This window comes from Mercurialis annua, linkage group LG5 (assembly GCF_937616625.2).
Source record: "Mercurialis annua linkage group LG5, ddMerAnnu1.2, whole genome shotgun sequence".
NCBI classification, from domain to species: domain Eukaryota; kingdom Viridiplantae; phylum Streptophyta; class Magnoliopsida; order Malpighiales; family Euphorbiaceae; genus Mercurialis; species Mercurialis annua.
This window is the reverse complement of record NC_065574.1, coordinates 54,839,951-54,867,397: the sequence shown is the minus strand read 5'-3', so window position 1 is coordinate 54,867,397 and position 27,447 is coordinate 54,839,951. Positions and strand designations below refer to the sequence as shown.

Below are 27,447 nucleotides of genomic sequence, written 5' to 3'. Positions count from 1 at the left end.
TTAGATTGTTTGGTTTGATTTGATTGGATCGGTTTTAAGTGTGGTTTGATTGAAGCTGTCTGGTTTGTTTGTATTTATTTACAGATTTGAAGGGTATTTTGGTCAATTTATGCGAAAAGGGGTTTAGCTAATTATTGGGTAAAGTTTAGGGGGTTTACGGCAGTTTTTTTTTATCAGGGGGTTTAGCGTAAGGTACCCCTAAAGTCAGGGTCCGTGGGTGATTATTAGCCGATTTGGTCCCTCACTTTTAATTTTATCAAACGATTTGGTCCCTAACTTTTAAACGATTTAGTACCCGAATTTCAATCCGTTAAATAATTTAGTCCCTCAAATTAACAGAAGGATCTCTCAGTTAACGGAATTAAAACTGAGGGACTATTAAGTAGACTTTTTGAAACAAGGAGTACCAAACTGTTAATTATGATATACCTCACGGGCCTCTAAGTAATTTGCTCTAAAAATATTTATCTTCTTTTTTTGAAATTTTATTGTTGAAACGAGTAATTTATTATTTATTTTTAAACGTGTAAGCTTAATTTTGGATTTTATTATATTCTAAATTAAATTATTGGACAAAACTGTAAAAAAAGTTAGGATGCAAATTGAAAGTTTCTCTCTTAAGACAATAGGGTTGCTTTTGAAATGTTATGAAAGATTAGGTTTTATTTTGTAACAAAGTATCTTATAGACCTCAATTTGTCAGTAGTATAAAATATTGGGAGTTTTATTGTAATTTGTCGTTGTACTCTTTAACTGATAAGAAAATCGTTAAACCCCTACAAAACCCTAATTCCTCAATTTGATATTCTGCAAACACCACAAAACCCTAAATTTAATTTTTGGAGCTGATTAAGAAAAAATCAGACGATGGAGGTAGAAACGGTGAACAATGTTATGTGTCAATTTGCAGACAGAGAAGGAACAGCTTTAGGAGCTCCGTTATATCTTCCTCAGAATTCTGGTCCACAACAGCTTCAATTAATTCTCAATAAGCTTCTCAGCAATGTAATTATCTTCTTATTTTCGTTCCTCGTTGTCGTTGTTGAATTGGTTATCATAATGCTGTGTTTGTTTTTGTATAGAATAATGTTAACAGTTGAGTAAATTGAGAATTGGCTTTGTTATATAAAGTATGGGTAGCACGGAAACGGGACACTTGGACATGAACACGGCGAAATGACCTTATTTTAGGGTTTTCTATGTTAAAATTGAAGTTTCGTGTCCAAAACGCCAAGTGTCGGAAAATGTTGATTGAGTGAAGGGTCTGCGCTACCTAAGTATGGTCTTTATGTTTTTTTTGAAGTATGGGCCTCTGAAATTACCTAAAAGATTGTGTTTTTGCTACTGAGAATTTTTGTTGCAAACATCATTTTTCTTGAGCTTGCATAATTGGGTATAGTGAAATGATCAGTAGATTTTTTTTATTGGAAATTTAGAAGAGTGAGTGAAGTGTTTATTAGGAAGTTTGTGCTTATATGACTAAATTATGAATTTATGTAAGGAGAAGCAATGAAAATTTGGAAACAGTGAAGGACTATTAGTATTTTGACTTTGTTTCAGGAAGAGAAGTTGCCGTACACTTTTTATATATCAGATCAGGAACTTCTTGTCCCGCTTGAAACTTACTTACAGAAAAATAAAGGTCCGTGGTGTTTATAGAGAAGGTACAAAAGGGTGGCAGTTTAACATGCTTTATTGATCATTATTTTTGTCTATCTTTTCAGTTTCTGTTGAGAAAGTACTTTCAATTGTTTATCAACCACAAGCTGTTTTCCGAATTCGTCCTGTTAATCGTTGTTCGGCAACTATTGCTGGTATGAGTTTAGTTTTTTTTTTTATGAAATTGTATGAGTTTAGTTTAATTGCACTGAAATCTGCTAGTTTTTCCATTACAATTATTATATTCCATCTTACTTGTTGAAGATTATTAAAAATCAATTGTCCCTTCTGGTACATAAAAGTGATCAGTGGAGCCAGGCTCACTGGATTGTGCTCATCCTAACAGTGCATTGTGGATATTGACTATTCTGCCTTCCTGCCTTATAATTCTTACTTGATTATGTTTCTGAACATGCTGTAATTGCATTTCTACCTCTGTGAAACTTATGCAATTTACTGTCTAAAATAGCTAGCTGGGTTTGCATGTTGGTGTTTATGATTAGAATTAGAGCCTAGTGCAAGGTGATTAGAACTGATATAGCATTACCACTGTAATAAAGTTAATTGCCTTGCAACTGAGGGTTTAGTCCATTCATTTACTAATATGTGAAAATTAGACTGGCAAGAAATGAAAAGATAATTGAACAAGCAAATGAATTGATTTTGCCGCAGATGTGTGTGCTTGTTTGTCTCATGGTACCACATAGTGGCTTCAGCATTTAAAAGATTGCTTTTATCCTATTTGTTCATGAATGGAATGGGGCAAGTTTACTTTTTTGCTTATTTAGTTTGTATCACACATGGAATCAACGCATTTTGGTATTGTCCACTTCTTTTTTTGAAATTCAGTTATATTGTCATTACAGGTCATGCAGAAGCTGTACTTTCAGTTGCTTTCAGTCCAGATGGGCGGCAGTTGGCAAGTGGCTCTGGGGATACCACTGTTCGTCTATGGGATCTTAGTACTCAAACACCAAGGTTTACATGCACAGGTGAATATTCTAAAAGACCTTAGTTTCTCTACCCTGTTAAGGCTTCTTCTTGAGGTCAGGCACACAACGAAAGGCAGTTTAAGCTTAACATTTGGATATTATTAATTCTGATTCTGGAAACACAATTTCCTAACTACATTTAGCACCCAGAGAAAGTTTTCTGATTATTAGCATTCAGATCTCTCTTTGGCCATCTTAATTATTAAATATGACTTTCTAGTCCCTATTTTTGTCTTCAAATAAATTGAATGCATACTTAACAAATGAACATGCTGTTAAATGTGTGCGTGCATGCGTACATGCATTTGTATGATGCTTGAGTCTTTAAGAGGTTAGTAAATCATCTAAATCAGTGTTCACTGATGACTCATAGAATGGTCGTCTCTTGGTCATTGTATTAATCCGGGTAAACACTTTCATTCAGGGCACAAAAATTGGGTGCTTTGTATTGCGTGGTCGCCAGATGGTAATTATCTTGTGAGTGGGAGTAAGGCCGGAGAACTTCAATGTTGGGATCCTCAGACTGGAAACCCAGTAGGCAATGCACTTATGGTATAGTCTCTATTCTTGAATTTCTGCATTCATGTATAACTTTATAAACAATGGATGCTCTTATTTTTGTTATTTGTTGATGTATCCATTGATTTTTTTTTTCCGACCTTTGAAAATCACATACTCTTATATGGAATGCTCTCAGTTGTTTAGTAACTCTTATCGTCTTTTCTAGAACTATTTAAGTCAATTTTATTCTGGAAAATATATAAGTTTCGTTTTCTCTCCTCGGTTTTAGTTGTAAGCTTCCTTTTAACTTGATAAAAGGCTAATCTCAGCATTCATCTTTCCCTTATTAGTGCATGTTATATTATAAATATGCTTGATAAAGTTTTGAATCTTCCATTGTCGGTAAGACATGAAATTAGATGTAAATTGCTTCATTTTGCTTAGAAATTTAAATGTATTCCATCAATTTTGACTGAATTTCCTGACAAAGGCCAATTTTCATTGTTGATTGAGTAGTTATCTTTTGCTCAGATTAGAAGTTTTTCATTAAATTTGCTTCAGTTGTTTGAATGCTCATAGCATATTTTTCGTTCTGCTTTTTAATTGAATATTAACCAAAATAAAATGTGGACACTATTTAATGTATTTAACTTGTATTAGGGCCATAAAAAATGGATCACTGGCATCTCTTGGGAACCAGTCCACTTGAATTCTCCATGTCGCCGGTTTGTTAGTGCTAGTAAAGATGGTGATGCACGCATATGGGATGTCTCATTGAAGAAGTGTGTTATTTCTCTCACCGGTCACACACTTGCTATAACTTGTGTAAAATGGGGCGGAGATGGAGTGATTTATACAGGGTACGTATTCTTCTTTGTTTGCAGTAAAGAAGTTAGATAAGTACCATTTCTTCATCAGAACAAGTTAAAAATTCCAATTTACTTTTTAGTCCAATTTTTTCCCGTTAATCCCTGGTTTCCTAACCTCATTTGTATTTTTTTTTTGTTAATTTCCTCATGTCTTTGTGCTATGTTTTGGACATTATTTGGCTTTAGTAGCATAAAGTAGTTCCAAACTCTTTGTGCATAGTGTACATTTTTCTTACACTCTCTCTCACCTCATTTCAACGCACAAGCAGAAAAAAACTAACCTGACTTAATGGAAAATAGGGAGTGCACTTTTATTTGAAGTATATTTTATAAACACTGAGTTAAATACAATCACTATAGTATTTTGATTATTTCTAGCTCAACTTTGAAATAATGGGAAGGCTTCATGTGATAGAAGATCTACTTTATTTTTCTCCTTCTATAAAGAAGAGAATGTGCTTGGAGCATTCCTTTGAAAGGTAGCTTGCATCTGCTGGCCTATGATTTTGCGCCGGTGCAAATTGCTGATCTAAACTTATACACTTTATTCACCATAATGACTGCACTGGAGTCTTGTAATGTTTAGCATAAGCCATGCTTTATCCATGATTATACTTTTATAATTTTTTTGTCAAATTTTTACAGCTCCCAAGATTGTACTATTAAAGTTTGGGAGACCACACAGGGAAAATTAATTCGTGAATTAAAGGTAATTTTAGTTACTGTTTCAAGTTTCTTTTATGATGGTTCTATGGCTGCCTGATTGCACAAGACACTAGTAAATGTGTTCACTTGCATTCATTAATATCTAACTATCTAACCATGAGTACTATGATTTTATTTCATCTGAAACCCTGCGAAGTTTAGTTATAAGTTCTGTTTTGTTGATCTTTCGCTCCTCTTGATCCAGCTTCTTAAAGGTTTATATTGGACACTTCAACATCTCCTTTTTGTGTGATTATGCACCATATGAGAAATTTGATTCCAACGATAGTATCAAAGTTGGAATGTTTCTTTGAGCTCTTCTGTTGTTTCCTCGTTTTTGTTTATTTGCAAAAGATTTTTTTTGTTGTAATTCGAATGCCATCTGGTGATGCTGCTAACATCCCTTTATACCTGTAATGCATTTATTATTTTTTTTCTCTAGAATTATATAATAATCAATGCCTTGTAGTTTTTTTCTCCTTTATTAATGGTTATCTAAGGGGGATTTGTTGTGCTCATAATATTGATTTTAGGGTCATGGGCATTGGGTTAACTCTCTTGCTTTGAGCACTGAATATGTTCTTCGAACGGGAGCTTATGATCATACTGGTAAAACATATTCTTCGCCGGAGGAAATGAAACAGGTAATGTCATTTTATTGCGTCATATCATCATTATTGACATTTAAATCTATGCTTTTGGTCCTTCCCTTTCTGTGTGGTACAATCTGTATGAAGTTGAACCATCTTTCTATTAGTTTAATTTCTGCATAGGAGCTCACAGAAATGAAATGGCTTTCTTGGAACTTCTTAGCAGCCATATTAATCATCCATACTCAAACTTGTCTTGCTTCTTCGGTTTAGTTATTAGTTAGTCACAACTCACATGTTCCATGGCTGTTAGCATAAAATTAGAGTGGGAGGCTGTTTTGTCAAGAACATTCAACAATTATAAGATTTTAATGCCATGTTTTAGGAAAATTCTTCTTCAATATAAGGTTTTTAACTTGCATATATGCTCTTCTGGAGTTCAGGACTTCATTTGGTCTTTTTGCGTAAATTATATACCAACATCAGTATTGCCACAAATAAAATGGAGATTAATATGTTTATATTGTTCTTCCCAACTAGTATTATGACTTCTTTGATGTTGGGGGTGATATCTAGATTGTAATTTTTTTCTTCATGGCGCTATGCTTATTTTGACGTAAAAGTAAAAATGCTACCCGTTTCCCGGTGTATGCAACTAATTATATACCATTTTGCAGGTTGCTCTGGAAAGGTATAACAAAATGAAAGGCAATAGCCCTGAGAGATTAGTTTCAGGTTCTGATGATTTTACCATGTTTCTTTGGGAACCTGCTGTCAGCAAACAGCCAAAAACCCGCATGACAGGTCATCAACAGGTAAAAAGCTTGTATTGTTCTTCTGTTCTAGTCGTGGTTTTGGATTTTGCTTTCCTTGAAATGAAAAAAGAGCTAGAACTACTCACTTATCTGAGTCCTTTTCATGTATAGATGCTAGAAACTAGCACTTCTCAGTACCTGTATGTTAATTAGGGGTTTATATCATTTGTTTTGGCTGCAATGTAACTTTTGCGCAAAGTGTGTGTGAAGGCAATGGCCCTCATTTCTATCTACAGATTCCAAATTAGTTGGAACCTTGGTTTTTGGATGAAACGATGATAGTGATAATAAAGATTCTCATGAACCATACTTACATGTCACTCACTACAGTATTATCTGTGGAGTTAAAAGTGTTGAACCTATTGTTGGTTGTTGCAGCTTGTAAATCACGTATACTTCTCACCTGATGGGCAATGGATAGCTAGTGCTTCCTTTGATAAGTCAGTCAAGTTATGGAATGGTATTACTGGAAAATTTGTTGCTGCTTTTCGAGGACACGTTGGACCGGTCTATCAGATCAGGTATGAGTTACTATTATGGTCTTTGTTTCTCGACAGCTTACTTTATATATAGGGTTTGTCATAATGTTGCTTGAATTGTCACAGTTGGTCTGCTGACAGTAGACTTCTTTTGAGTGGGAGTAAAGACTCGACACTGAAGGTAAACTCAAACTCTAGTTGTTCCTCTGCAGTTTTGTTATTATTAGTTGAGCAAACTGAGCATTATATGAATTTATTCTTTAAGGTTTGGGATATACGGACTCAGAAGTTAAAACAAGACCTTCCAGGTCATGCTGATGAGGTACGTTTCCTCCGCAGTTTGATTAGTATCTATATAGCACGAAAACAAAAATGCTGAAACGGAAACTTCCATTTCTAGCTGATGTTGGATTCTGATTGTGTCGTGTTAAGGTATTTGCGGTTGATTGGAGTCCTGATGGCGAGAAGGTGGCATCTGGTGGTAAGGATAGGGTATTGAAGCTGTGGATGGGATAAATAAGCAGAGTGCTTAAGTGGTTGAAATATCAAATGACAACCGTTTGCAGTTTCCGTAAACAGAAAACCGTGTAATGATATCTCTGTACGCATCAGTAATCACTGCGTGAGAACAAGAAAAGACCCGGGTTTTATGGATCTGCTGAGTCGTAAGTGGCGAAAGAAGGAAGAGGTATTACAGGTTGATGATACTAGTTCCCTTTCTCAGTTCATATTCAGTCTCTTTTTATATTTAGAGGGAGAGTTTGTTATTTCAGATTATGTTTTTAAAGCTAATTAATGCCGGAGGGAGTTATTATAAGGATACTTTAGTATTTTATACATCTATTAATTGTATTTTTAAATTTTTTGTGCAAATTCCTAAACGTCAATTAAAGTGGAATGAAGAACGCATTTTTTTTCCGAGAATGTAATGAGGAGAGTATAATTATCACTTTATCTAATACAAAAAAAGGCAAAAATACTTAGAAACCCCCACCTTTGACTTTGTTTTCAATTGCACCACCATGTAGGAGAATTTTCAATTACACCCTATTTAGGGTTTTCAGTTTTCGTCTGTACTCCAATTGACTAAAATGATCTCTTTTTATTTAGAAAAAAGTTTAATTAATCCTTCATATACTAATTTATTTGTTTTTTCAAATGAAAAAAATAATGATACAATTCCTCTATTTAGTTGGTTTTAATAATTTTATCATTAAATTAATTAAATTATTAATTTTTTTTTATTTTGGGGTACAGATGAAAACTGAAAACCGTAAATAGGGTGCAATTGAGAATTCTCCTAAGTGGTGGTGGAATTGAAAAAAAAGTTCAAAGGTGGGAGTTTTCAGTATTTTTGCATACAAAAAATTATCAAGAAATTTGATTTTCAAAATTATGTTTAAACCCAAAAAGAAATTGTTGCTATGAGAATATACAATTAATACTCTTTTTTTAAAATGTTCATTTAGCTAAAATCGTACAAATTAAAATGTGTTCTTTTTGTACAAATTCAATATTGAAAAAATATTTTTGTAAAAAAGAAGTTAGGGGCCGATTGCCCCTCACTCTACTATATACTTTTCTTTTTGTATTAAATTTTTTAATTTATTGTAGTTTTATATTTTTTAGTATCTTGTATTTTTTTTTGTTATAATATATTTTTGAATTCACATATTTGTCTTGTTTGTAGTTGAATTTCTTCAATTGTTTTGATAAACATTGAGTCGTACACTTCCATTTTTATAAATATTGGATCCCTCCACCATAAAAGTTTTAACATTTTCAATTCGGATTAAAAAAATTGGTACACATACTTAATGACAACCAAAATAAAAATGTAGACACTAAAGCCAACTTCAACCACAACTCATCACCAAATATTAATTAGGTGATTTATCATCAAATTCACTTCAACCACAATCACTTTTTCCTATACCAAAAAGAATATATTTTTTTTATCTTTAATATTTTAATCATTTATTTTATTTTTACATTTATACACTTTTATCAATAACACCCACAAATTTATTTTTGTTACATATTAGTTTAATTAATATATATAATAATAATTATATTTTATAAAATTAAAAATTAGTAAATAATTTATATTACAAATATTTTATTTAAAGCTCAATTACCATTAATGATGTAAAATTTGTTCTATTTTGTTATCGTGTGATTTCGTAGTAGTAGTAGTAGTATGCTTTGTTTCTAGGTTATTATCTAATGGGTTAATTACATATAAAATCATGACCTTTGCGCCAAGTTTCAAAAATAACATAATCTTTAAAACGTGTCAATTATAGACACCACCTTTTATTTTATTTTTCAAAAATAACATCGGCGATTTTTAGTGGCATGACACGAGGTAGACCCATCGGGTGTCCAAGTCAGCAAAATTTCACCAAAAAATATGCTCGTGATGAAATTGAAAAAAAAAAACGAAAGGTGATGTCTATAATTGACACGTTTTAAAGGTAATGTTATTTTTGAAATTTGGTACAAAAGTCATGATTTTATCTGTAATAACCCTGATCTAATTTATGTAATGTTTTTATGTTATCGTACTGTAGAATAATTAATGTAATATATTTAAATTATTACCTCGTAAAATTATTTATGTAATATTTTATGTTAATTTTAATAATTTATGAAAAGTAAATGATTATAATATTTTAATAATCTCTTGTGTAAAATTATTCTATAATATATATATATATATATATATATATATATATGTTTTAAGTCTTTAATTATAAATGTGTTAGAATTAAATAAAAAACAAACTAAAAGTATTAAATTGTGCTTTAATCAAATATAAAATAATGAATATTAAATAGATGACTTCAAATAGCGAATCACTTATACTGATGAGAGAGGTGATTTGTAGGTCACTTGTTTTAAAACAAGTGATAGGTTGGAGATGAAATGTCACTTCATTGGAGATTACCTGACTTTTCATAAAGTTAAAATATAAAAATATAAGTTTTTTAAGTGGACTACTATTTACTGCCACTAAATTACTAGATATTGTCCCCCTTTTTACCTAAATACTCTTTTACCTTTTCCTAATTTTAAAATTCACATTCAAATACCCTTAACCCACATTTAAACACGAAAAACGAATAACAAAATTTTTGGGTGAAAATATCAGAATCTAACCGAGAATGAGGATGAGATAGCATCGTAATTGTTTTATTTAATTTTTATTTTTTCCCCAAAATATCTCATGGGGACGCACCTAGATTTCGTGCCACCATATGGTGGGACGCAATATGGGTGAGTCCCACTTGAAAAATCGTTAAAAAAATAATTTATTTCGGTCAATTTTTCAGAATCTTGATATTCGTTTCTCGACAAATTGAAATTGTAATCGGTCATTACAATTTTGGGATTAAAATGAGGTTAAAAGAATTTTTTTTATATTACGATTAAAAGGGTAAGGAGATAATTAGAACAAAAGGTCAACGCACCTCCTGAACTTGTGACATGAGGCCACCTAACTCAGTTTATACTTTTTTGAGCAACTAATCCCAAAACAATTCATTTTTGTCAAATAACCCCATAATTGTATTTTTTTAAAACGCGTAAAATATAAATCGGAGGTGAGAGATGCAAAAAAATAATTAAATACTTCTCTAATTGTTGAGATAAAATTATCATAAATTTACTTATTAAAATAAAAAAATAAATTATTGTGTTATTTGATCCAAAAATAAAGAATTTTGGGATTAATTGTTTAAAAGATATAAATTGGGTTAGATGACCCCGCGTTTTAAGTTCAGGGGGCCTATTGACCTTTTCTTCGAGATAATTTGGAGGAGCGGCGGTATATAGTAAAGTCAATTTTTTAATCACAGTTGCACTAGCGACGCGCGTGAAGTTCACAATTAATCAATCCCAAAGAAACAAAGTCCAATCGAATTGAATAAAAAAACGTCTACGTCGGAGTTTACTCCTCTTCCTCCGTCGCAGTCGCCAAAGAAGCCGGAGCGGCGATAATTAAGCAGGGGACAGTGGTATTTCCGGCCGAAGGAGGGAAAGTTAGGGAGAGAAGATGAACAGTACATCACCGGCACACTCATCAGTGTCAACAACAGCCATCGTCGGGGCTAATCCCGCTCTCGACGATTGTCATTTCCCGTCCGACCTAATTTCAGTCCAAGACCGTAAGGATGAGGCCTTACTTGGTTCGTTTCCTTTCTTTTTTTTTCTTATTGCTTTATATTATGAACAAATTACTGAATTTAACTCTCTTTTATTCAAATTATTCAAATTATTATGAACTCTCTTTTACTTTAAAAAATATCAATTATTTCTTTTTTGATTTACTAAAGATGCTGATCTTTTTATCTATGAGAGGAGCGGAAACACGAACAAGAAATTATTAGTTGAATTAGTGATTAACTGATTATTGTATTTGCACATTGTTTGTTTTGTAGACATTTATGGTGTTGTTGGAATTGTGTTGCAGTTCTTAAGGCTGATCTGATGGCTGCACTTAACAAAGAGGTTAAATCGTTGGATGACGATAACTGGAAATTTGAAGCACCTCGTTCATGTCTTATATCAAAGCCTCGTTAGTGCTTTAATCCATACTATTATTGCCTATGTTCTTCCATTTGAATGGCTAAACATGTTGCATTTTTGAATGTGTAGTTTGTCAGCTTCCTGATATTTTAGAGAACATTTTTTATAATGGAAATTAAACCATTTGCATGAATTGCATTTAAGGTATTGGCAGCAGAAGGCGCTGTCTTTCATATTTAGGATTGAGGTGACATTGGATATTGAGTCAGCTTTCTCGTTTGAATAAGCTTAAGAAATCAATTTTACTAACATTTTCTCCATTATAAAAACATAGACTAGCAATAAGATGCAAAATAAAAGGAGGAAATTTGTTATGAAGATAGTCTTTTGTTTATGTTTCCGGTTATGAAATGAGAGTATCATTTTGTTGTACAAACACATTAGTCCAAACATGCATAGCTGATAAGGAATTTGAGTGAGCTTCTCTCAATTAGTTTAAGGTTTCATTTTCCCCTGAACATCGTACAGAAATTTGAAATGCTCTGTACGAATTCCAGCTTCTGTTATATTCACTTATGACGGTATCAAAGTATTACACAAAATATGATTCAAAAGTGTTTATACGCATCTTCTAGCCTATCTTATAAATGACAGTAATAAATCCCTAATAAAAGTACAGTTGCTTTGAGCAGATGTTCATGTTCCTAACAATTATAAATGACTTGTATGCACATGGCTTAATTTTTAGGATCTACCGGTCCATCTCTTTGTAACATTTATTATTTTATCTGTGAAACCATTATAATTATTATGTTTGTTCGAATTCTTATTTCATAAATTTTGTTCAGGCGGGTTTGCTAACAAAAGGATGGAAATAACAAAAAGCAGGAATTTTATGCAGCCGAAATAATTCAGATTCTTCAGACAGGTCACATCTTTCTTCTGTGGACTCTTAAGGAATCTGTCCATTGGCTGCTGATATTATAGTTAAATGTAGTTCAATAACTAAACATTAAATGAGTAAATTATAGTTGCTAGGTTACAAAGCAGTTCGATTGATTACTGAAACAAGGCCTGAAGTCCTTATATATCCCTTCAATTGTATTACAAGCAGAGCAAGACTGCACGTAATTTGATTGACTAGCGATCACTTGCCTGAGTGGTATCAGTTTGGTGGTCCCTAAGCAGGAAATGGAGTTCCACTTTTGCTAACTTCCATAGCTGCATGAAATGTAAACAATGTAATAAAAGATGGATTGCATAATGCAGCTGAGATTTGAATCTTCATGCACTCGTTCATCTTTGAGCAGGCATGTTTGGTTTACCCTAGTCCTAAATGTTCAGTTTTAGTTTCTTTTATGCTACTTTCAATTTGATTGTTACAACAATTAGGGGAGAGAGAAAAGGAGATAAAAGCTGATAGGATATAATACTGAAATTTCACATGTTTTCATATCTAACCAGGAAGTGTTTACATATACCAGCAGCAATGCATGAATTGATGACTTTGTTTCGACTCGATTGAACAAATGTATTCATGCTTTCATCTGATTCTGCAGCCTCTAAGTCAGTCCTCTCTCTATATTATTCCCATTTCTGATCGAGTTGGAGTCAAATCCATTATTCATGACGGATTTTTGTGAACTGTTTTTTCTTTAAGCTATAAAAAGCTCTTTGAGATTCTTTCTAATTTCATGTTCAGAAGTAGCAACATTTCTTTGGAGCTCTTTGATATTCCAGGTTAGTTGGTGGTAGCCTGTAGGCGGTACTATTGCCAAAGCCTGCAATAGTTTGTTGGTTAGTTCGGTCATCCAATTATTTTGGTTTGGTGGAAAACTTGGGATTTAATATTTTAGACTAAAATAAGTACTCACCATTAATCCACTCCATTTGTAGTTAGTACTGAGGAACATATTAGATTCTATGAATTTTGAAAATCACTATATCTCTCCTTGCATTCTAGTTTTTTTTTTTTTTTTTAAATCTAAATTTCCCCTTGTATGAAATATTAAAGTAAAATTGAAAGGAAAAACATAGTAGTTTGGACTTTGGACCTAAATGGAGATAATAGTAACTGACCTATTACACGTGTCGATCGTTATTTCGTGATAGAATACCTTTACCATTCTAACCGGCTCAATTTTCTACCAAAAGAAGAGAGATCGGTTGCCTTAGTTGTAACTCAAACCAATCCACTATAACTATCATAATTTTCGACTCAAAATAGAAATTCAAGAATGCACATCAAGTTCACAAAATGTCTTGTCTACAAATGGGTGATGAAGAAGTTCATCAACAGTCCCTCTTTTGGTCCAATCTTTTTCTAGGCATCTGGTTACAAAACTCTGAAACTCAGGCGACGCATTCTCCGGAAACTCCAGCCTCTCTCCAAAGCATATTGCACACACTAATGCTGCCCAATCCGGTTTCTCTCCGACACCAATCAACGGATAATGACCTACAAGGCACTCAAGAACCACCACCCCCAGTGACCAAACATCCGCCGAGTACCCATCGGCATTCTTCCCGTCCGAATCAAACCTCTCGGGGCTCATATACGCACATGTACCCATATTTGTGTCATATTCATCATTATTAACCCTACTCACTCCAAAATCTGCAATTTTCACATCACCTTTAGCATTAATCAGCAAATTAGATGGTTTTATGTCCCCATGAACAATCTGCATTCTGTGTAGATACTTCAAGCCATTTAACACACACCATGCCACTCGAGAAATAACTTGTTCCGTCATGACTTGTCTTGCAAGTAATACATCATTCAATGATCCTTTCTCCATGTGTTCCATTGCAAAGCACAGATCATCCTCACGATCACTATTAAAAACCGCGTAGCATCGAACAATATACGGTGAATCCACCCGTTTTAGAATCTCCGCCTCTCTTGCTGCCTGCCGGCGTATAGCGGCAGCGTTATCATCAAATCGGAGGATTTTCAAAGCCAAGATGGTGTCGGTAGGCTTATGCCGTACTTTATAAACCGTGCCACTGTTACCACGGCCTAGAACTGCCATTTTTTCGAGGTTATCAATGCCTGGAGAGTCCGGACTGATAATTTCCGTAGGTGGCGCGTGGTGGGTCTGATGACGGCCGTCATGATCGGAAGCTGGTAACGGAGGTGGTAAGGATAGCCTTAGAGGTTGCTGATGCCTTCTTTCTCTAACTAAAGTCATTTACTGATCAATTTCTTGTTTGCATTCTGTTAATTTATAGTAGTATCAGAAAAAGAAGATAAATATAGAAAATAGTTAGTAACTAATTAATTGTAAATCTGATTTGATGCATGAGATTAGAATGAGAACACGTGCATGCATGGGCATGAAAGAGGTAACAAGTGGCTGTGACAATCCCATAATTCACGGGCAGGTGAGGCTTTCTTGCTAACGTCGGCGCCAATCTCTGGCTAGTGAGTTTGATTCATCTGTTATGGTATTGAGTTATATACAATTTTTTTGTTTTTAATTTCTCCTTTTGAAATTAGACATAATATATTTTCCTAATTATTCCACTAATTTTGAGATTATAATTAAACATGTGGTTGACAGAAACTTTAATGAAAATATGGCAAAATGTTTATATGGCTTGTAGAATATTGTTAAAATTACAAATTGAGCTGTTACTTTATAGATTTTGGTTAGAACGAAATTTAGATAGAAATAATATTTGATGGGTTGTTGAGTTGTTTGCGATTAAATCAGGGTTTATTCAATAATGAACAAAGTTTTAGCTGAATAACTCTTAAGAAGGAAACAAAAAAAATATATTATGTTTATCTTTAGATTTATCTTTTTCTTTAAGGATAGATTTATCTTGTTCAGAGTTACATAAGTAATTAAAGATTTGTTGTGGGTGTTTAGTTGAACTTTTCAGTCGATAGCTATTGCCGGAGGCAAAGCTGTGCACGGGCAGAGCCGTGTGTCCGTCCTGATCGGAGGCACAATTTCTGTTTAAAGAAAAAGTTTAAATCCGTCCTGATTGGTATAAATAAATTGTTGGTTGCTTGTGTTGATAGTTGTTTCAATTTCAAACATATTTCTTCACCTTTATATTGAATTTAAATTAGCTATTAACTATCAACTATTGGCTACCAGGCAGTGAATAAACTCTTTTGCAATTCCATCGTTTCAAAAGGTATCTCTTCGCATAACAAAGAATATAATAAGATAAGGGAATTTCGACTTTACAGTTCGAAGGTTTTACGACACATAATTCTTTACATCGGAAAATCTTGAGCTTACAGCTTGAATGTTGACAGTACAGCTCAAAATAGGGGGTCTCCGACTTACCGGCTCAAAACAAACCGAAATGTAAAAATCATTTTATCACCCAAAAAGCACACCAGAAGCTTCACCACACTGCCGCAATCTGAAATTGCTCACTTTCACCCCTCGAGCTAGTGCCTGAAGCTTGGCAACACCAAGAACACAACACAGCTTGTCTCCTGACGGAGCGCCCAGAGAAGAGAGCTTGGAGCCATATTATGCCTCAATGCCTGCCGAGCCTTAAACAATTAACATGATAAGCTTAAACCAGAATGTGTATAACCTCTCCTGGACAGCAAATGATGTAGTTTCTCTTATGAAGAAACCAAACCACAAATTATAATCAATTAACTTGAAGATCAACCTTATAACCATTTTTCACAGTTGGGAAATCTGAAATCGAGCCATCTTCTAATGCTTCGGTATCAACCAATACCTGCTTCTCATTTCCACTTCTGTGTAAAATAAATGATCAATAGGTAAGGTGTCAATGAATCAGTCATACAGCAACGATCAATAGCTATTTTGATTTATTCATTGCATAAACACTATTATCAAAGCCAATGCTAATGCAATTTGAAAAACAAAAAATGACCCAAGTATCAAAGGTGCAAGAAACTGCATACAAAAAAGAGTAGAATAAAGAAACTACTGAACCTCATACTTGACCATTTTACTAATATGCAAACGTTAGAAAAAATACTGATAATATTAAGTGAAGATACCTAGAACAAAGAGATGTTTTTAAGTGTTTTTTTAAGATAAAAACATTTATAGAAATAGACCAGACCTGCAACTTACTTGAAGAATGTGATTGTTAGAACATCCAAATCTATATTCCTACATCAAAAACACAAACTTAATCACCAAAAAACCTACAAAAATAAATATTTTGGGTAAGTGAAGAAGAACATGAAAATAAAATACCAACAAAGTTATAAGAAGCAAAAAGGAGAGCCGAAGAGAGAAAGCATACCACGGAAACGTGTCGGAAACTTAACTTTTGTAAAGAGAGAGCATACCATGGAAACGTGTTGGAAACTCAACGTTCTAAAGAGAAAGCATACCACGGAAACGTGTCGAAAACTTAGCATTTCTAACACGGAACTTCATTCTTAACATAGAAAATTTCAAATAACAATGTTTCCTCGTATCTATGTCCTAAATGTCCCGTTTCCTCGTATCCACGGAGAGACATCAATCTTTTTCTTGTTTTGCTCTTTCTGTACAAACTGTTATTTTCTTCCCAAAAATATAAAATAACAGTTCGTAATCTTATGATGATGTGCTTATTTTATTGCTCAAAAGTTTGCTTATGTCTCTCCGTCCACTCAAGTCAAATTCTTGCGACCTGACCAACTGGACTGCATTGCTAAACTATCAAGAATGCCATAGACCTCATCAGTTGCAGGATGAGAAGTGTCACCAACTAAGAACCTATGTACTTGATTTTCCATCTCTATCCAACTATATGCGGCTACTTTCTGAACTTTATTATCCTTCATCAAGTTCCTCACCTCCTGAGCTTCTTGCCATCTCCCTGCACTCGCATATATGTTGGAAAGTTGAACATAGTTTCCGGAATTATCTGGCTCTAACTCTAATAATTTCCTAGCCGACAGCTCCGCAAGCTCTATATTTGGGTGGACTCTAGAAGCACCCAACAACGTTCCCCAAATCACAACATTAGGCTCAATATCCATTCTACATATAAACTCATAGGCGTCTTTTACTCTCCCGTATCTACAACACAAGTCTACAATGCATGCATAGTGCTCAATTTCTGGTGTAATTCTATAATCAGATTTCATGCTTTCAAAGAACTCAAGACCTAATTCAATAAGACCTGCATGAGTGCAGGCTGTCAATAACCCCACAAAAGTTATTTCATTTGGCTTTAAATCAATCTCTTTCATTTTTGTGTAAAGAGCAATTGCATCCTTTCCGAGGCCATTAACTGCTAAGCCTACAATCATCGAGTTCCAACTAACAATATCTTTTTGAGGTATCTTGTCAAAAACTTGTCGAGCTTTATCTATGCTTCCACATTTAGAATACATAGTCAGTAAAGCAGAAGCCACATAGACATTTGACGCCAAATCTTGACTCTGCACATAACTGCCAATTCTGTTACCAATTTCCACCGAGCCCAACTGTTCACAAGCAGATAAAACACTGACCAGTGTGATATGATCAGGTTTAACATTATCTCGTCTCATGCATTCGAAAAGCTCTAACGCCTCATTTGATCTCCCATTTTGAGTGTATCCAGCAATCATAGCACTCCAGGCAACAACATCTCTCTTAGCCATCCTGTCAAACTCTTTCCGTGCTTCATCAACAACGCCACATTTAACATACATCTCGAATATCGCTGTCGAAACAATCATATCAGTGCACAAATTCTTATCCTTGATATATTTCTTAATTCTCAACCCCATTTCAAGATCTCCAAGCTTAGCGCATATCGAAAGCAGAGTCACCAAAGTAATTTCATTAGGAGAAAAATTTTCAGCCTGCATTCTCTCAAAAGTCTTTAACCCCTCGATAAAATCCCCATTACGGGCATAACAAGAAATCATCGCATTCCACGAAACGACAGTCCTTTCCGTCATCGAATCAAATAACTTCCGCGCAGTCGCAACATCTCCAGCCTTTGAATACCCAGTAATCAAACAGTTAAAACTAATAGCATCCTTGACCAAAATCCCATCAAAAACTTTTCTTGCGGAGCCCAACTCACCAATCTTTGCATAAAAGTCCATCAAAGAAGTTTGAACATAAACATTGCAATCAACACCATAACTCACAACCAAAGAATGAACCTGTTGCCCTGCTTCAACAGCAAGCAATGAAGAGCAAGCTTTGATTACGGGCGGCGCCGTAAAACAACTCACCGGAGTATCATTCTGATGCATTGAACAAAATGTTTTTAGTACTTCCTTGTGCAAAGAAAGCTTAGAGTATGTAGAAATAAGAGAGTTATAAAGAACTTGACCTGGTTGGGGAATTCGATCGAACACTTGGCGTGCATAATCGATTGAAGATAAATTAAGAATCTGTTTGACGAGAAGTGTAACGAGGGTTGGATGGTTTGTGATGATGAGTGAGTGGATTTGTTTTAGGTGATTAATGTGCAGAGGTGAGTGAAGCAAAGTAATCAAATTTCGCTCCATGTTTATAAGCGGGAATATGAAAGGAGGAGAGAAAAAAATTAAAATGATTATTAATTTTTTAAATTATAAAAGTATAATTGATATTTTAAAATTATCAAGGATTAATTTAAGAGATAAATAAACTATTAAGAGTTTTTTAAACTTTTTCCATTTTTGTACTGAGAGTGTAATTCATTTGCAAGGGTGAGAGATTCATTTGCAAGGGTGAGAGTGGGAACTTTTTGATGCTAAATGACATAGTTGCGGGTTTAGTTATACCAAAAGCCTATAAAATGACTTTTTTTTTATATATCTCGTGTCAAGTTTAAGGGGTAAATTAATTCTTTATTCGAATAATAACCATATATTAATTTCATTATAATTTAACTTTTTTGCCGTACGGATTTAGTGTAGTGGTCTAATTCTCAGCCATCTAATAAAACTCGGCTACATCCTTTCTAATAAATGGAGTGGTTGAGACTGAACCGTTGGCTATTGTAGCCCGAAATTGCTAGGTATATGAATTTGTGGGCGGTCCACATTCCGAAATTTAACATTGGCTTTGGACTTCGGCTCATAGAAGTGATCGTTACCAAAAAAACAAGTGTAATTCTTTGAATTTTATTTTTACAGTACACTGACCAGTAATATAGTTCATGTATTAATTTGTGTTGTAATTGTCAACTTTCAAATTTTATGTTTAATTACAAATTAGAGTAAAGTATGAGTATTCATCTGCAATTAACCCTTGTAGAAATCATATATTGACTCAGAGCAGATATTTAATATACGAGTTCATTCGATATGAATTACACATTTCTATAGATATTTTTTTAAGTTAGTGGCGAAATCATAAATTTTTACTTACGTGTGAGGTGAAGACAGTGACGAAATTGGAAACTTCATTAAAGTAAGGTGAATTTTTTTATCGAATGATACGTCATTCGTGTGTTTTTTAGAACGAAAGATATAGGTTGAATGATTTCTTTTTAGACTAACGACACATATTTTAGAATGTTGATAACTTGTTTTTAGTTTTTCAAACCACACCGGTAACAACATGTCATTTGGCTCAATTTTGTTAAAAAAATGATTTAATCCTCCTTAAAACAGTTATTCGATACTGAAACGAAAAATGCTGAATCAATAGTTGTTTTTTCAAGAATAGGTTTATATTACTGAGTTTTAAAATTTCAAATTTTTGAAAAAAATACGAAATGCAAAACATAAAACTCGAATAGTTTCCGTGCAATATAAAAAGATGATCGACTTGTCGTTGATGCCTATGTTTTAGAGATCGAACGCTTAGCAGATTGCCAATTTAAGTCTCCATCATCTGCTTGCGCATTCTCCTCTTATAGTCACGCCATTTCTTCAAACACCTTGTGAAGTGCAACCTTTCTTCTTCTTCTTCTCGCAATAAAATACCGTGAGTCTGTCAAATTTTTCACCAATTTTATTCTATTATATAAACATTACTCAACTTCAATCTTTAAATCTTATCAAAATAACTAGGCAAAATCTATACTAAGATTTCTGTATTTTCAGTTTTTCTTTTTTATTTCGTCTGTAAGCGTTTTAATTCTTTTTCTTGGTTCTTTATTTTCGAAAACAATTTTATAAAATCATTTATTAATAAAAATGCAGAAGTATGATGGACCAAGCAAAATTATTTTCGAAATTACAGGGTCTGAGTTAAAAAATAGAAGGGATTTATATAACTGTTTTGAAAAGTACAAATACTAAATAAAGAAATAAAAACGCTTAAGGACGAAGTAAATAAAGAATATAAAATATAAGGACTTTAGAATAGGGTAAGCCAAATATGCCGCGTTTGGTTTCACACAAGAATTAAAAAAATAGTTATTTTGTCTTAATTTATAAACACTTTTATTAAAATAATTATGTCTTGAAACTCGTTGACATTTATAATTGCGGTAAAGTTTATGCAACAGAGGGATTACTAAACATTTCCAAATCACATATGCAAACTAATTTTTACTTGTAATTGAAATTTATTCGAAATCTGCAACTCAGGCTCATCAATTTAATTATCCTGTGCAAAATTCGACCAAACTTTACTATAAAGTTGAAAACTAAATAATTGTATACCTATCATTTTCTGCATTTCCTTCTGAAATCGGATAGCTTCTTTAGACTCAATCTCCCTGTTTCCACCAATAAATAGAGAGAGTAAAAGATATAAATATATACATAACATATATAATATATTAATTGAAACATTGTTTTTAAGTTCGATTTTCCGTCCCGTTCGATTGACCAATGAAAAAAGAGTAAACTAAAACCTAAAACCTAAAAACTAATTTTTGTAATTATTACTATCCAAATCAATTTTTTCTAAATATTTTAACTTAGGGTTTAGGGTTTTATCAACATATTGATATTACGTATACATACCATTATAGAGGATGTAAACAAGGAAGATAACTCTTTAAAAATAAACTATGATAATAATTAACACCAACGACAGGTTACGGGAGGGCGTCGGCCCCCTAATTTCTAATTATATTGTTTAAAGTAGTATTAAAAATTAAATTATGTTGCGATTTGATACTCCAACCAATTTCAAAAATTGCCTTTCTTTATATTGTGATTTGCACCCTCTAAAAAGATATAATTATATTTTGATTAAACCAAAAAAGAAAAACCTAATCAAACCGAATTAAATTTTACCTTATTCGTTCCAAGTCTAGAGATACGGAATTGAAAAAAAAAAGAAAAAAAAAAGAATTTACCGCAATTCATTGCAGCGATGAACAATTTGAGGGTCGTTGGTAATCATAAATTGCCATGTTTTGCAAACTCTTCTGAATCGCATCAATGAGTCGAGAGGTAATCGCACAAGTATTTCCCCAACCAAATCACTAGGAATTGACATGTCTCTAAAGCTACTATTAAAGCTTTTGGCTGGTTTTTGTGTTTAATACTACAAACCCTAATTAAAACTTTGACGTGAATTTAGAGTTTGAGAAGTTTTAGAGTTTGAGAAGTTTTAGTGTTAGAATAAAAGAGAAATTCTTAGATAGACTCACGTGTCATTAGTGAACTATGAATAATTGGCTCAGTTCACAAATGATGTAATCAGTCCATAAATGACGTGATAGACTGAGTGTATATAAGAATTTCTCTACTTTAATAACAATTTTATTTCATCACACCTTTTAATTATAGTTTTTTTTCCATCACAAATTTAAACTTTTATTTTTTCTGATTTAATCTCTTAATTTTATATTTTTTGACAATTTGACCGTCTTTTGTCTAGCGTGGCGAAACACGTGCATTCAAACACATCGAAACATATGAAAGATAAATAAAAATGCATAATTTGATTCATAAACTATATTATTTTTTCTATTTAATTTTTAAAGTATTTTTTTAATGACATGTAAACTTTTAATTTAGTAATATAATTTTCCTGACACTTTTTTATTGGAGGTGGCAGACACCATCTTTATGTACTGTGATTTTAACATTTAAGTTCCTCCTTATCCAAATTGAAATAATCAAGCTCGGGCTATTCATCTTTCTAATGTTGCTTCTCCTCGGTTAGCAGAATCATTGCATTCCGAGAAGCGCGAGTTGGATTAAAGGATGGAACAATGTTGTTGTTGAGTCGAACGCGTTTGAAGTTATTCTGGATATTCGTAATCCTATCAGATATTGTGATTGAAGTGTGTTGAGTTATCGAAGCAATTTAGTAATTTTTTTATTTTATTTGTAAGGCTGTGGCACATTTATTAGCGCAACACACTCGTTTGTTGTCAGGTCATCATAATTGGATTTCGGTCTTTTCTGAATTTTTACACATGTAATTGCTTCGGATTTAATCTAATAAGATTTTTGCATTTCAAAAAAACAAAAGATACAGGACATATCTAGTCATTAGTGGCTGAAGTAAACATTCCTTTGTTTTTTTTATCACTTATTAAAAACTAGTTTTAAGAAGAACTATCAATTAAGACAGATACTATTTTTTATCCTTATCAAAACTCAATAGTAAATATTAGCAGGCTTTTCATGAGTCTTATTATCATCAAAACTCTCGAGGGTGGGTTACTTGGACATTTTGCCAACTGTTGAAACAGTTTTAAAGAAGGTATGAAAATGTCAAATTGGCAGAGTCGCGGACTAAGTCTTTTTCTTTTAGATGTTTCACGGTTCAATCCGAAAATGCAAAGCAGTCTAGCAACCACGAATTCCCTATAATAAAACCGGCACCGCCATATAGCAATGTCTCTTTAATAATTGTTCAAGAATTCATGTTTAAAGTTTTCTAGAAAAGAAAAACAGCAGCTGTTAAAAATCGGAGTTCGTGTGAAACTGTATTATCAAATCAAAAAGAAGATAATGTATATAGAAAGAAAATGAAAACAATTATATCCAAAATCAAACTGAATTGAAAATTTATTTTGTTACATAAAATCAAATCGAACCAAATTTGTTTCAGTTTTTAGTTTGATTCGATTATTTCGAATTGACTAATATTACAACTTAACTGGAAAGCAAACTATGTTCAAAATCGAACCAAACAAGAAGTTGATATTTTAAAATATTGAACTGATCAAACTAAGATATCTATTTTTCAGAATCAAATCGAATTAAACCGAATTAAAAAAATCTATTTTTTTCAATCATTAACCGAACCAAAATTTTAAGAAATTAAATATTTTTGTATACCTAACCAGATCCATCGGTTTGGTTGGATTTTCAGTTCGGTTTATTATAATTTAACTAAAAAATATGTCTAAAATCAAACCAAAAGCAAATAATAAATTATGTTATAATACCAAACCGAATTAAATTTGGTTAACTTATTGCATACTCATTCTCATCTATCATTCCCCGTCTCATTCCTAAACTAATTTATTGAACCAAGTAACATATGCAAAACAATCACTCTCATTCCCGTTTTTTCTATTCATGTTCTTAACTTTAAACCAAACGTCAATGCCTATGCGTTAGGGATGTAATCTCGTCCGCTTAGCTTGTTGCGAATCTAAGTCGCCATCATATTGAGGATCCTCTGATCTTTCTTCTGCTTCATTTTTAGTAGCAGAATTCAGGGCGGGCATGTCAGAGCACAACTTCTCCGTCAGTATTTTTAAGTACCTCGCTTGTTCTTCTATTCGCAAATTTAAATTTCGTTGAAACTGCCAAAACAAACTCCAACACTTAATTAATTTCTTTCACATTTGTCACCAATTTCACTCTATTATATCAATATCATTCAATTTCAATCTTCGGCTCTCATCAAAAAACAAAAACGTTAATCATATATTCTAACTTACACTTGGGGCAATTTACACTGATCATTCTTGGATTATATTTGATCTTTTATAGTTGTCTTTAAACTTTGAGAAATTAAATCTAGGGTTACTAAACTTTTAATATTTTCCGTTTCAGTCATTGAACTTTTATTTTTTCACTCGGTGTTTTCCGGCAAAAAATATTTAGGTGGCAGCCGAAAGTTGACATATGATAACTAGATTTTGCTAGTTTTACTTCGAAAATTTATCACACATGCATAAGTTTATTTTGAAAAGGAGTTTTTAGGTCAAATTATGCATACATGGAAAGTTTTTAGGTAAAATAAATAAATTTTAACTGCCACCTAAATATTTTTAGCCGCTAAATACCAAAATGAAAAAAAAAACGTTCAATGAGAAAAAAATTAGTGACAAATGAATTTTTTTGAAAGTTCAATGACCTCAGGATCAATTACCCTTAAACTTTAATTTGCATCTCAATTTTCTCTAAATTTTAATTATGTAACTCAACTGTCTCTATCGTGAGTTTTTTTTCTTCTAACTCTATTAATATTGATAATATACCACCGGACTTAATACACCATTTGGTAATATATCAGCCAACTTGAATTCCAAACCTATAGAAAATTTCAAAATTTCTATTGAATTCGTTAAAATCTCAATAAAAATAGTTTAAGAACACAATTTGATTACTGTAAAATACCCTTCCACTTGTAATTTAAATTTATTCAAATTGTGTGCAATTCAAGCTGATCTATTTGATTATCAGCTACAAAATTAGACCAAATTGTAAATAATTTTATACCAGAAGTTGTTCTCGCAGCCTTTTCTGAATTTCCAACTGTAATCGCAGAGCTTCTCTAAATTCATTCTCCCTGTTTCAACCAATATAAATTGTTCTGTCAGTTAACCAATAACAAAAAATCAAACTAAAACTCTTCATTATTTTTATATGTTGATTAAAACAAATAAATCTAGATAAACGAAAATATTAAACTCATATAATCTAGGTTTAGGGTTAATGTTATGTCACTATATAACATAATTTTTCGACCTATTTTTTCGATTTAAGCACAAATTTAAAAGTGTCTTATTCATGAGTATAACTTTTCCAAATTTTTCATTTTATAACCCGAATGTACTTTATGCTTTGTTTTTTTTATTAAAACGACGTCATTTGCGGTTAGAGGTGTAAATGAACCGAGCCGTTCGCGAACAGCTCGGTGTTTGGCTCGATAAGAACTCGGTTCATGTTCGTTCGTATTCTAAACGAACCGAGCTCGAACTTGATTTTATGTTCGTTTAAATAAACGAGCCGAACATGAACATAGTGGTGTTCGCCTCGTTTATGTTCGTGAACAGCTCGAATAAGAGTTCATGAACAAGCTCGTGAACGAGCTCGATTAAGTGTTCATAAACAAGTTCGTGAACGAGCTCATACCTAGTTCACGAACAAGCTCGTTTGGAAACTCGATTAGGTGTTTGCGAACTAATTCATATTTAGATAAATTTGTATAATTATGTTTATAATTTATTCAGCTCATATTTGTGAACGAGTTCGATAAGATTGTTTTTAATTTATTCAGCTCGTATTCGTGTTTGTTCGTTTATCCGCTAAACGAGCGGGCTCACGAACGAGCTCGTTTAGTACTTATCGAGCTCGTTCGTGAGCTCGTTCGCGAACTTGTTTGTTTAGCGGCTAAACGAACGAACACGAGCTGAACACGAACCGAACATGAACACTATAAAATTTAAACGAACTGAACATGAACACTCTGTTCAAAGCTCGACTGAACATGAACCGAACATGAACATCTTGTTCGCTAAACGAGCCGAACATGAACACTCCAAAGCTCGGCTCGGCTCGGTTCATTTACACCCCTATTTGCGGTCTTACGGACGACCAAAACGACGTAAATTGAAAGAATTTACCAGCACTGTTGCCGGTACAATTTAGCACAGTATTGAAGAAATTGGGGGTTTTTGGTAATCATTAAGTGCCATGCTTTGCAAACGCTTCTGAATTGCATCAAAGAATCGAGAGGTAATCGCAAAAGTATCTCTACAAGTAATTCATGAGGAATTGGCATGTTTTGGGCTGGTTTTTGTGTTTGATAATGCAAACCCTAATTCAAAGTTCACGTGAATTTATAGTTTGGGAAGTTTTATTGTTATAATAACACTTTAGTTTTGCTATTTAACTTCATTTTGGTCACCTGATTGCTGTAATTATATTGCAGAGTCCTGGAACAATCAAATTCTTCTTGTGAGATAGAAAAGAATGATATTATCTTATGCATGTCTTACTGTCCATAATATATTTAATAAATAATTATAAATTATTTAATTCGAATTGGAGCATGTGAGTGAATATATTTATACATAGTAAATCTATATCTATCTATCTATCTATCTATAATCTATCTATAACATATATAAAAGTGTATTAGCGGGGGTAACACTTTCATTTATGGACAAATATACCCTTTCATAATTTGCATAATTTAATTAGTAAAAATCTTCCCTAATCCTAATCAACCACTAACACTTACATGGAGATAAAAATTCTCTACATATCTTTTTAACCTTAACTATTTAAAGCTTTCCTAATTATACTCAACGACTTGAATTTTTTTTCCTAATTCTAATCAAATACACAACAATATAATTCATAAATAACATATAAATATAAAAATTAAAAAATCACGTTATAAATAACATATATGTATAAAATTTAAAAAATCACGCTCGACAATTTCAAATATAAATAATAAATTATAAATATTTATATCTTAATAAAATTTATACATATGATAAATCATATAAACTTTATATTTATTTTTATAAATAATAAATCAGCGGACCATATTACTAATTACTACATTAATTAACCATGCAATTAAGAGTATAATTTTAAATAAATAATATCAAATAAGTTCACGAACATGCCTATATATGTAAACTTTGGGAGTTGCAAGAAATGGATCTAAAAATTATATGCAACTAATAAATTTTATGTTTTGTCGTCTTTGTATGATCATATATATTAGATTATTAATATTATTGATTTAATTTTAAAATTCTATATTTAAATAATATTAAATATAAATGACGATAAATGTTAAAAAAGAAGACCATCCGTAACAATTTTAAATGTAAAATCTCGATATATATATATATAATTAAAAAATTTACGTCAACAATTTCAAATATACACCCTGAAAATTAATAAATTATAATTCACGTGCAGCGCACGTGCACATCAAACTAGTATTAGTTAAAAGGTTAATTTAAAAAATCATAAATTTTAGCATATTTTGTAATTATAGTATAAATTTTAAAAAGGTAATCAAAATTAAGATCCTCTTAGATAATCAAAATAAAGGACAAGTAAAAAAATGTTTCTAAAAATTTTATATAAAATAAAATGAGTTTTTAAAAATCGGACAGATGAAGTAATTACATTAGTATCGATGGTATTATATACTAAAAAATTCAAAAAAACATTACGCGGTTATGTTTTTATATTTTGAATAAATTACTCTAAAACCCTTAACATGTGTCATAATTAACAATTTAGT

General features: G+C 32.4%; 6 protein-coding genes across 13 annotated transcripts; 2 read left to right on the top strand and 4 right to left on the bottom strand.

The window, feature by feature from the left end:
- Positions 1-766: 766 nt before the first annotated feature.
- LOC126682948 (notchless protein homolog) lies at positions 767-7,534 on the top strand. The gene is made up of 13 exons (XM_050378737.2): positions 767-1,005; positions 1,561-1,642; positions 1,725-1,814; positions 2,526-2,651; positions 3,076-3,203; positions 3,813-4,012; positions 4,667-4,730; positions 5,260-5,370; positions 5,994-6,131; positions 6,510-6,652; positions 6,737-6,791; positions 6,876-6,932; positions 7,043-7,534. The coding sequence occupies exons 1-13, from the start codon at positions 868-870 to the stop codon at positions 7,124-7,126; spliced, it is 1,416 nt and encodes a 471-aa protein (XP_050234694.1). The 5' UTR covers positions 767-867; the 3' UTR covers positions 7,127-7,534.
- A 2,938-nt stretch (positions 7,535-10,472) lies between these two features.
- LOC126679788 (protein SAMBA) lies at positions 10,473-12,469 on the top strand. The gene is made up of 3 exons (XM_050374769.2): positions 10,473-10,800; positions 11,085-11,189; positions 11,989-12,469. Exons 1-3 carry the CDS (start codon positions 10,668-10,670, stop codon positions 12,048-12,050), a joined length of 300 nt encoding a protein of 99 aa, XP_050230726.1. The 5' UTR covers positions 10,473-10,667; the 3' UTR covers positions 12,051-12,469.
- An 84-nt stretch (positions 12,470-12,553) lies between these two features.
- Positions 12,554-14,373, bottom strand: LOC126679787 (mitogen-activated protein kinase kinase 10). Of its 2 annotated transcripts, none has more exons than XM_050374768.2 (2): positions 13,015-14,373; positions 12,554-12,921 (listed from the first exon to the last, which is right to left on the bottom strand). In XM_050374768.2, exon 1 carries the CDS (start codon positions 14,332-14,334, stop codon positions 13,372-13,374), a length of 963 nt encoding a protein of 320 aa, XP_050230725.1. In that variant the 5' UTR covers positions 14,335-14,373; the 3' UTR covers positions 12,554-12,921; positions 13,015-13,371. The 2 variants fall into 2 exon arrangements, with proteins under 2 accessions (XP_050230725.1, XP_050230724.1); XM_050374767.2 differs by having other exon boundaries at positions 13,220-14,373.
- Positions 14,374-15,256: 883 nt separating this feature from the next.
- LOC126679811 (pentatricopeptide repeat-containing protein At1g08070, chloroplastic-like) lies at positions 15,257-18,780 on the bottom strand. Of its 5 annotated transcripts, XM_050374803.2 has the most exons (4): positions 18,422-18,545; positions 16,400-18,332; positions 16,225-16,263; positions 15,257-15,878 (listed from the first exon to the last, which is right to left on the bottom strand). In XM_050374803.2, exons 1-2 carry the CDS (start codon positions 18,455-18,457, stop codon positions 16,755-16,757), a joined length of 1,614 nt encoding a protein of 537 aa, XP_050230760.1. In that variant the 5' UTR covers positions 18,458-18,545; the 3' UTR covers positions 15,257-15,878; positions 16,225-16,263; positions 16,400-16,754. The 5 variants fall into 5 exon arrangements, with proteins under 5 accessions (XP_050230760.1, XP_050230756.1, XP_050230755.1 ...); XM_050374799.2 differs by having other exon boundaries at positions 16,214-16,298; positions 16,400-18,780; XM_050374798.2 differs by having other exon boundaries at positions 16,225-16,298; positions 16,400-18,780.
- A 1,002-nt stretch (positions 18,781-19,782) lies between these two features.
- On the bottom strand, positions 19,783-21,676 carry LOC126683100 (putative F-box protein At3g10430). Of its 3 annotated transcripts, none has more exons than XM_050378933.2 (3): positions 21,335-21,676; positions 20,691-20,746; positions 19,783-19,985 (listed from the first exon to the last, which is right to left on the bottom strand). In XM_050378933.2, exons 1-3 carry the CDS (start codon positions 21,475-21,477, stop codon positions 19,900-19,902), a joined length of 285 nt encoding a protein of 94 aa, XP_050234890.1. In that variant the 5' UTR covers positions 21,478-21,676; the 3' UTR covers positions 19,783-19,899. The 3 variants fall into 3 exon arrangements, with proteins under 3 accessions (XP_050234890.1, XP_050234889.1, XP_050234891.1); XM_050378932.2 differs by having other exon boundaries at positions 19,784-19,988; positions 21,335-21,675; XM_050378934.2 differs by having other exon boundaries at positions 19,787-20,013; positions 21,335-21,671.
- A 1,733-nt stretch (positions 21,677-23,409) lies between these two features.
- On the bottom strand, positions 23,410-25,999 carry LOC126682516 (protein PHOSPHATE STARVATION RESPONSE 1-like). The gene is made up of 3 exons (XM_050378234.2): positions 25,799-25,999; positions 24,672-24,741; positions 23,410-23,749 (listed from the first exon to the last, which is right to left on the bottom strand). The coding sequence occupies exons 1-3, from the start codon at positions 25,954-25,956 to the stop codon at positions 23,558-23,560; spliced, it is 420 nt and encodes a 139-aa protein (XP_050234191.1). The 5' UTR covers positions 25,957-25,999; the 3' UTR covers positions 23,410-23,557.
- Positions 26,000-27,447: the final 1,448 nt, after the last annotated feature.

What these genes read in the sequence shown, in the direction of transcription:
- LOC126682516 (XM_050378234.2), bottom strand. Translation starts at nt 25,956, where the DNA reads ATGCCAATTCCTCATGAATTACTTGTAGAGATACTTTTGCGATTACCT. An exon ending in TTGTACCGGCAACAGTGCTG is followed by an intron (nt 24,742 to 25,798) that starts GTAAATTCTTTC and finishes TGGTTGAAACAG; the next exon opens with GGAGAATGAATTTAGAGAAG. An exon ending in GGCTGCGAGAACAACTTCTG is followed by an intron (nt 23,750 to 24,671) that starts GTATAAAATTAT and finishes TTGTTTTGGCAG; the next exon opens with TTTCAACGAAATTTAAATTT.
- LOC126679787 (XM_050374768.2), bottom strand. Translation starts at nt 14,334, where the DNA reads ATGACTTTAGTTAGAGAAAGAAGGCATCAGCAACCTCTAAGGCTATCC.
- LOC126682948 (XM_050378737.2), top strand. Translation starts at nt 868, where the DNA reads ATGGAGGTAGAAACGGTGAACAATGTTATGTGTCAATTTGCAGACAGA. An exon ending in TTACTTACAGAAAAATAAAG is followed by an intron (nt 1,643 to 1,724) that starts GTCCGTGGTGTT and finishes CTATCTTTTCAG; the next exon opens with TTTCTGTTGAGAAAGTACTT. An exon ending in AATTAATTCGTGAATTAAAG is followed by an intron (nt 4,731 to 5,259) that starts GTAATTTTAGTT and finishes TATTGATTTTAG; the next exon opens with GGTCATGGGCATTGGGTTAA.
- LOC126679811 (XM_050374799.2), bottom strand. Translation starts at nt 18,599, where the DNA reads ATGGAGCGAAATTTGATTACTTTGCTTCACTCACCTCTGCACATTAAT.
- LOC126683100 (XM_050378932.2), bottom strand. Translation starts at nt 21,477, where the DNA reads ATGTCAATTCCTAGTGATTTGGTTGGGGAAATACTTGTGCGATTACCT. An exon ending in CATCGCTGCAATGAATTGCG is followed by an intron (nt 20,747 to 21,334) that starts GTAAATTCTTTT and finishes TGGTGGAAACAG; the next exon opens with GGAGATTGAGTCTAAAGAAG. An exon ending in GGAAATGCAGAAAATGATAG is followed by an intron (nt 19,989 to 20,690) that starts GTATACAATTAT and finishes TATTGCGAGAAG; the next exon opens with AAGAAGAAGAAAGGTTGCAC.
- LOC126679788 (XM_050374769.2), top strand. Translation starts at nt 10,668, where the DNA reads ATGAACAGTACATCACCGGCACACTCATCAGTGTCAACAACAGCCATC. An exon ending in TAAGGATGAGGCCTTACTTG is followed by an intron (nt 10,801 to 11,084) that starts GTTCGTTTCCTT and finishes ATTGTGTTGCAG; the next exon opens with TTCTTAAGGCTGATCTGATG. An exon ending in ATGTCTTATATCAAAGCCTC is followed by an intron (nt 11,190 to 11,988) that starts GTTAGTGCTTTA and finishes AATTTTGTTCAG; the next exon opens with GCGGGTTTGCTAACAAAAGG.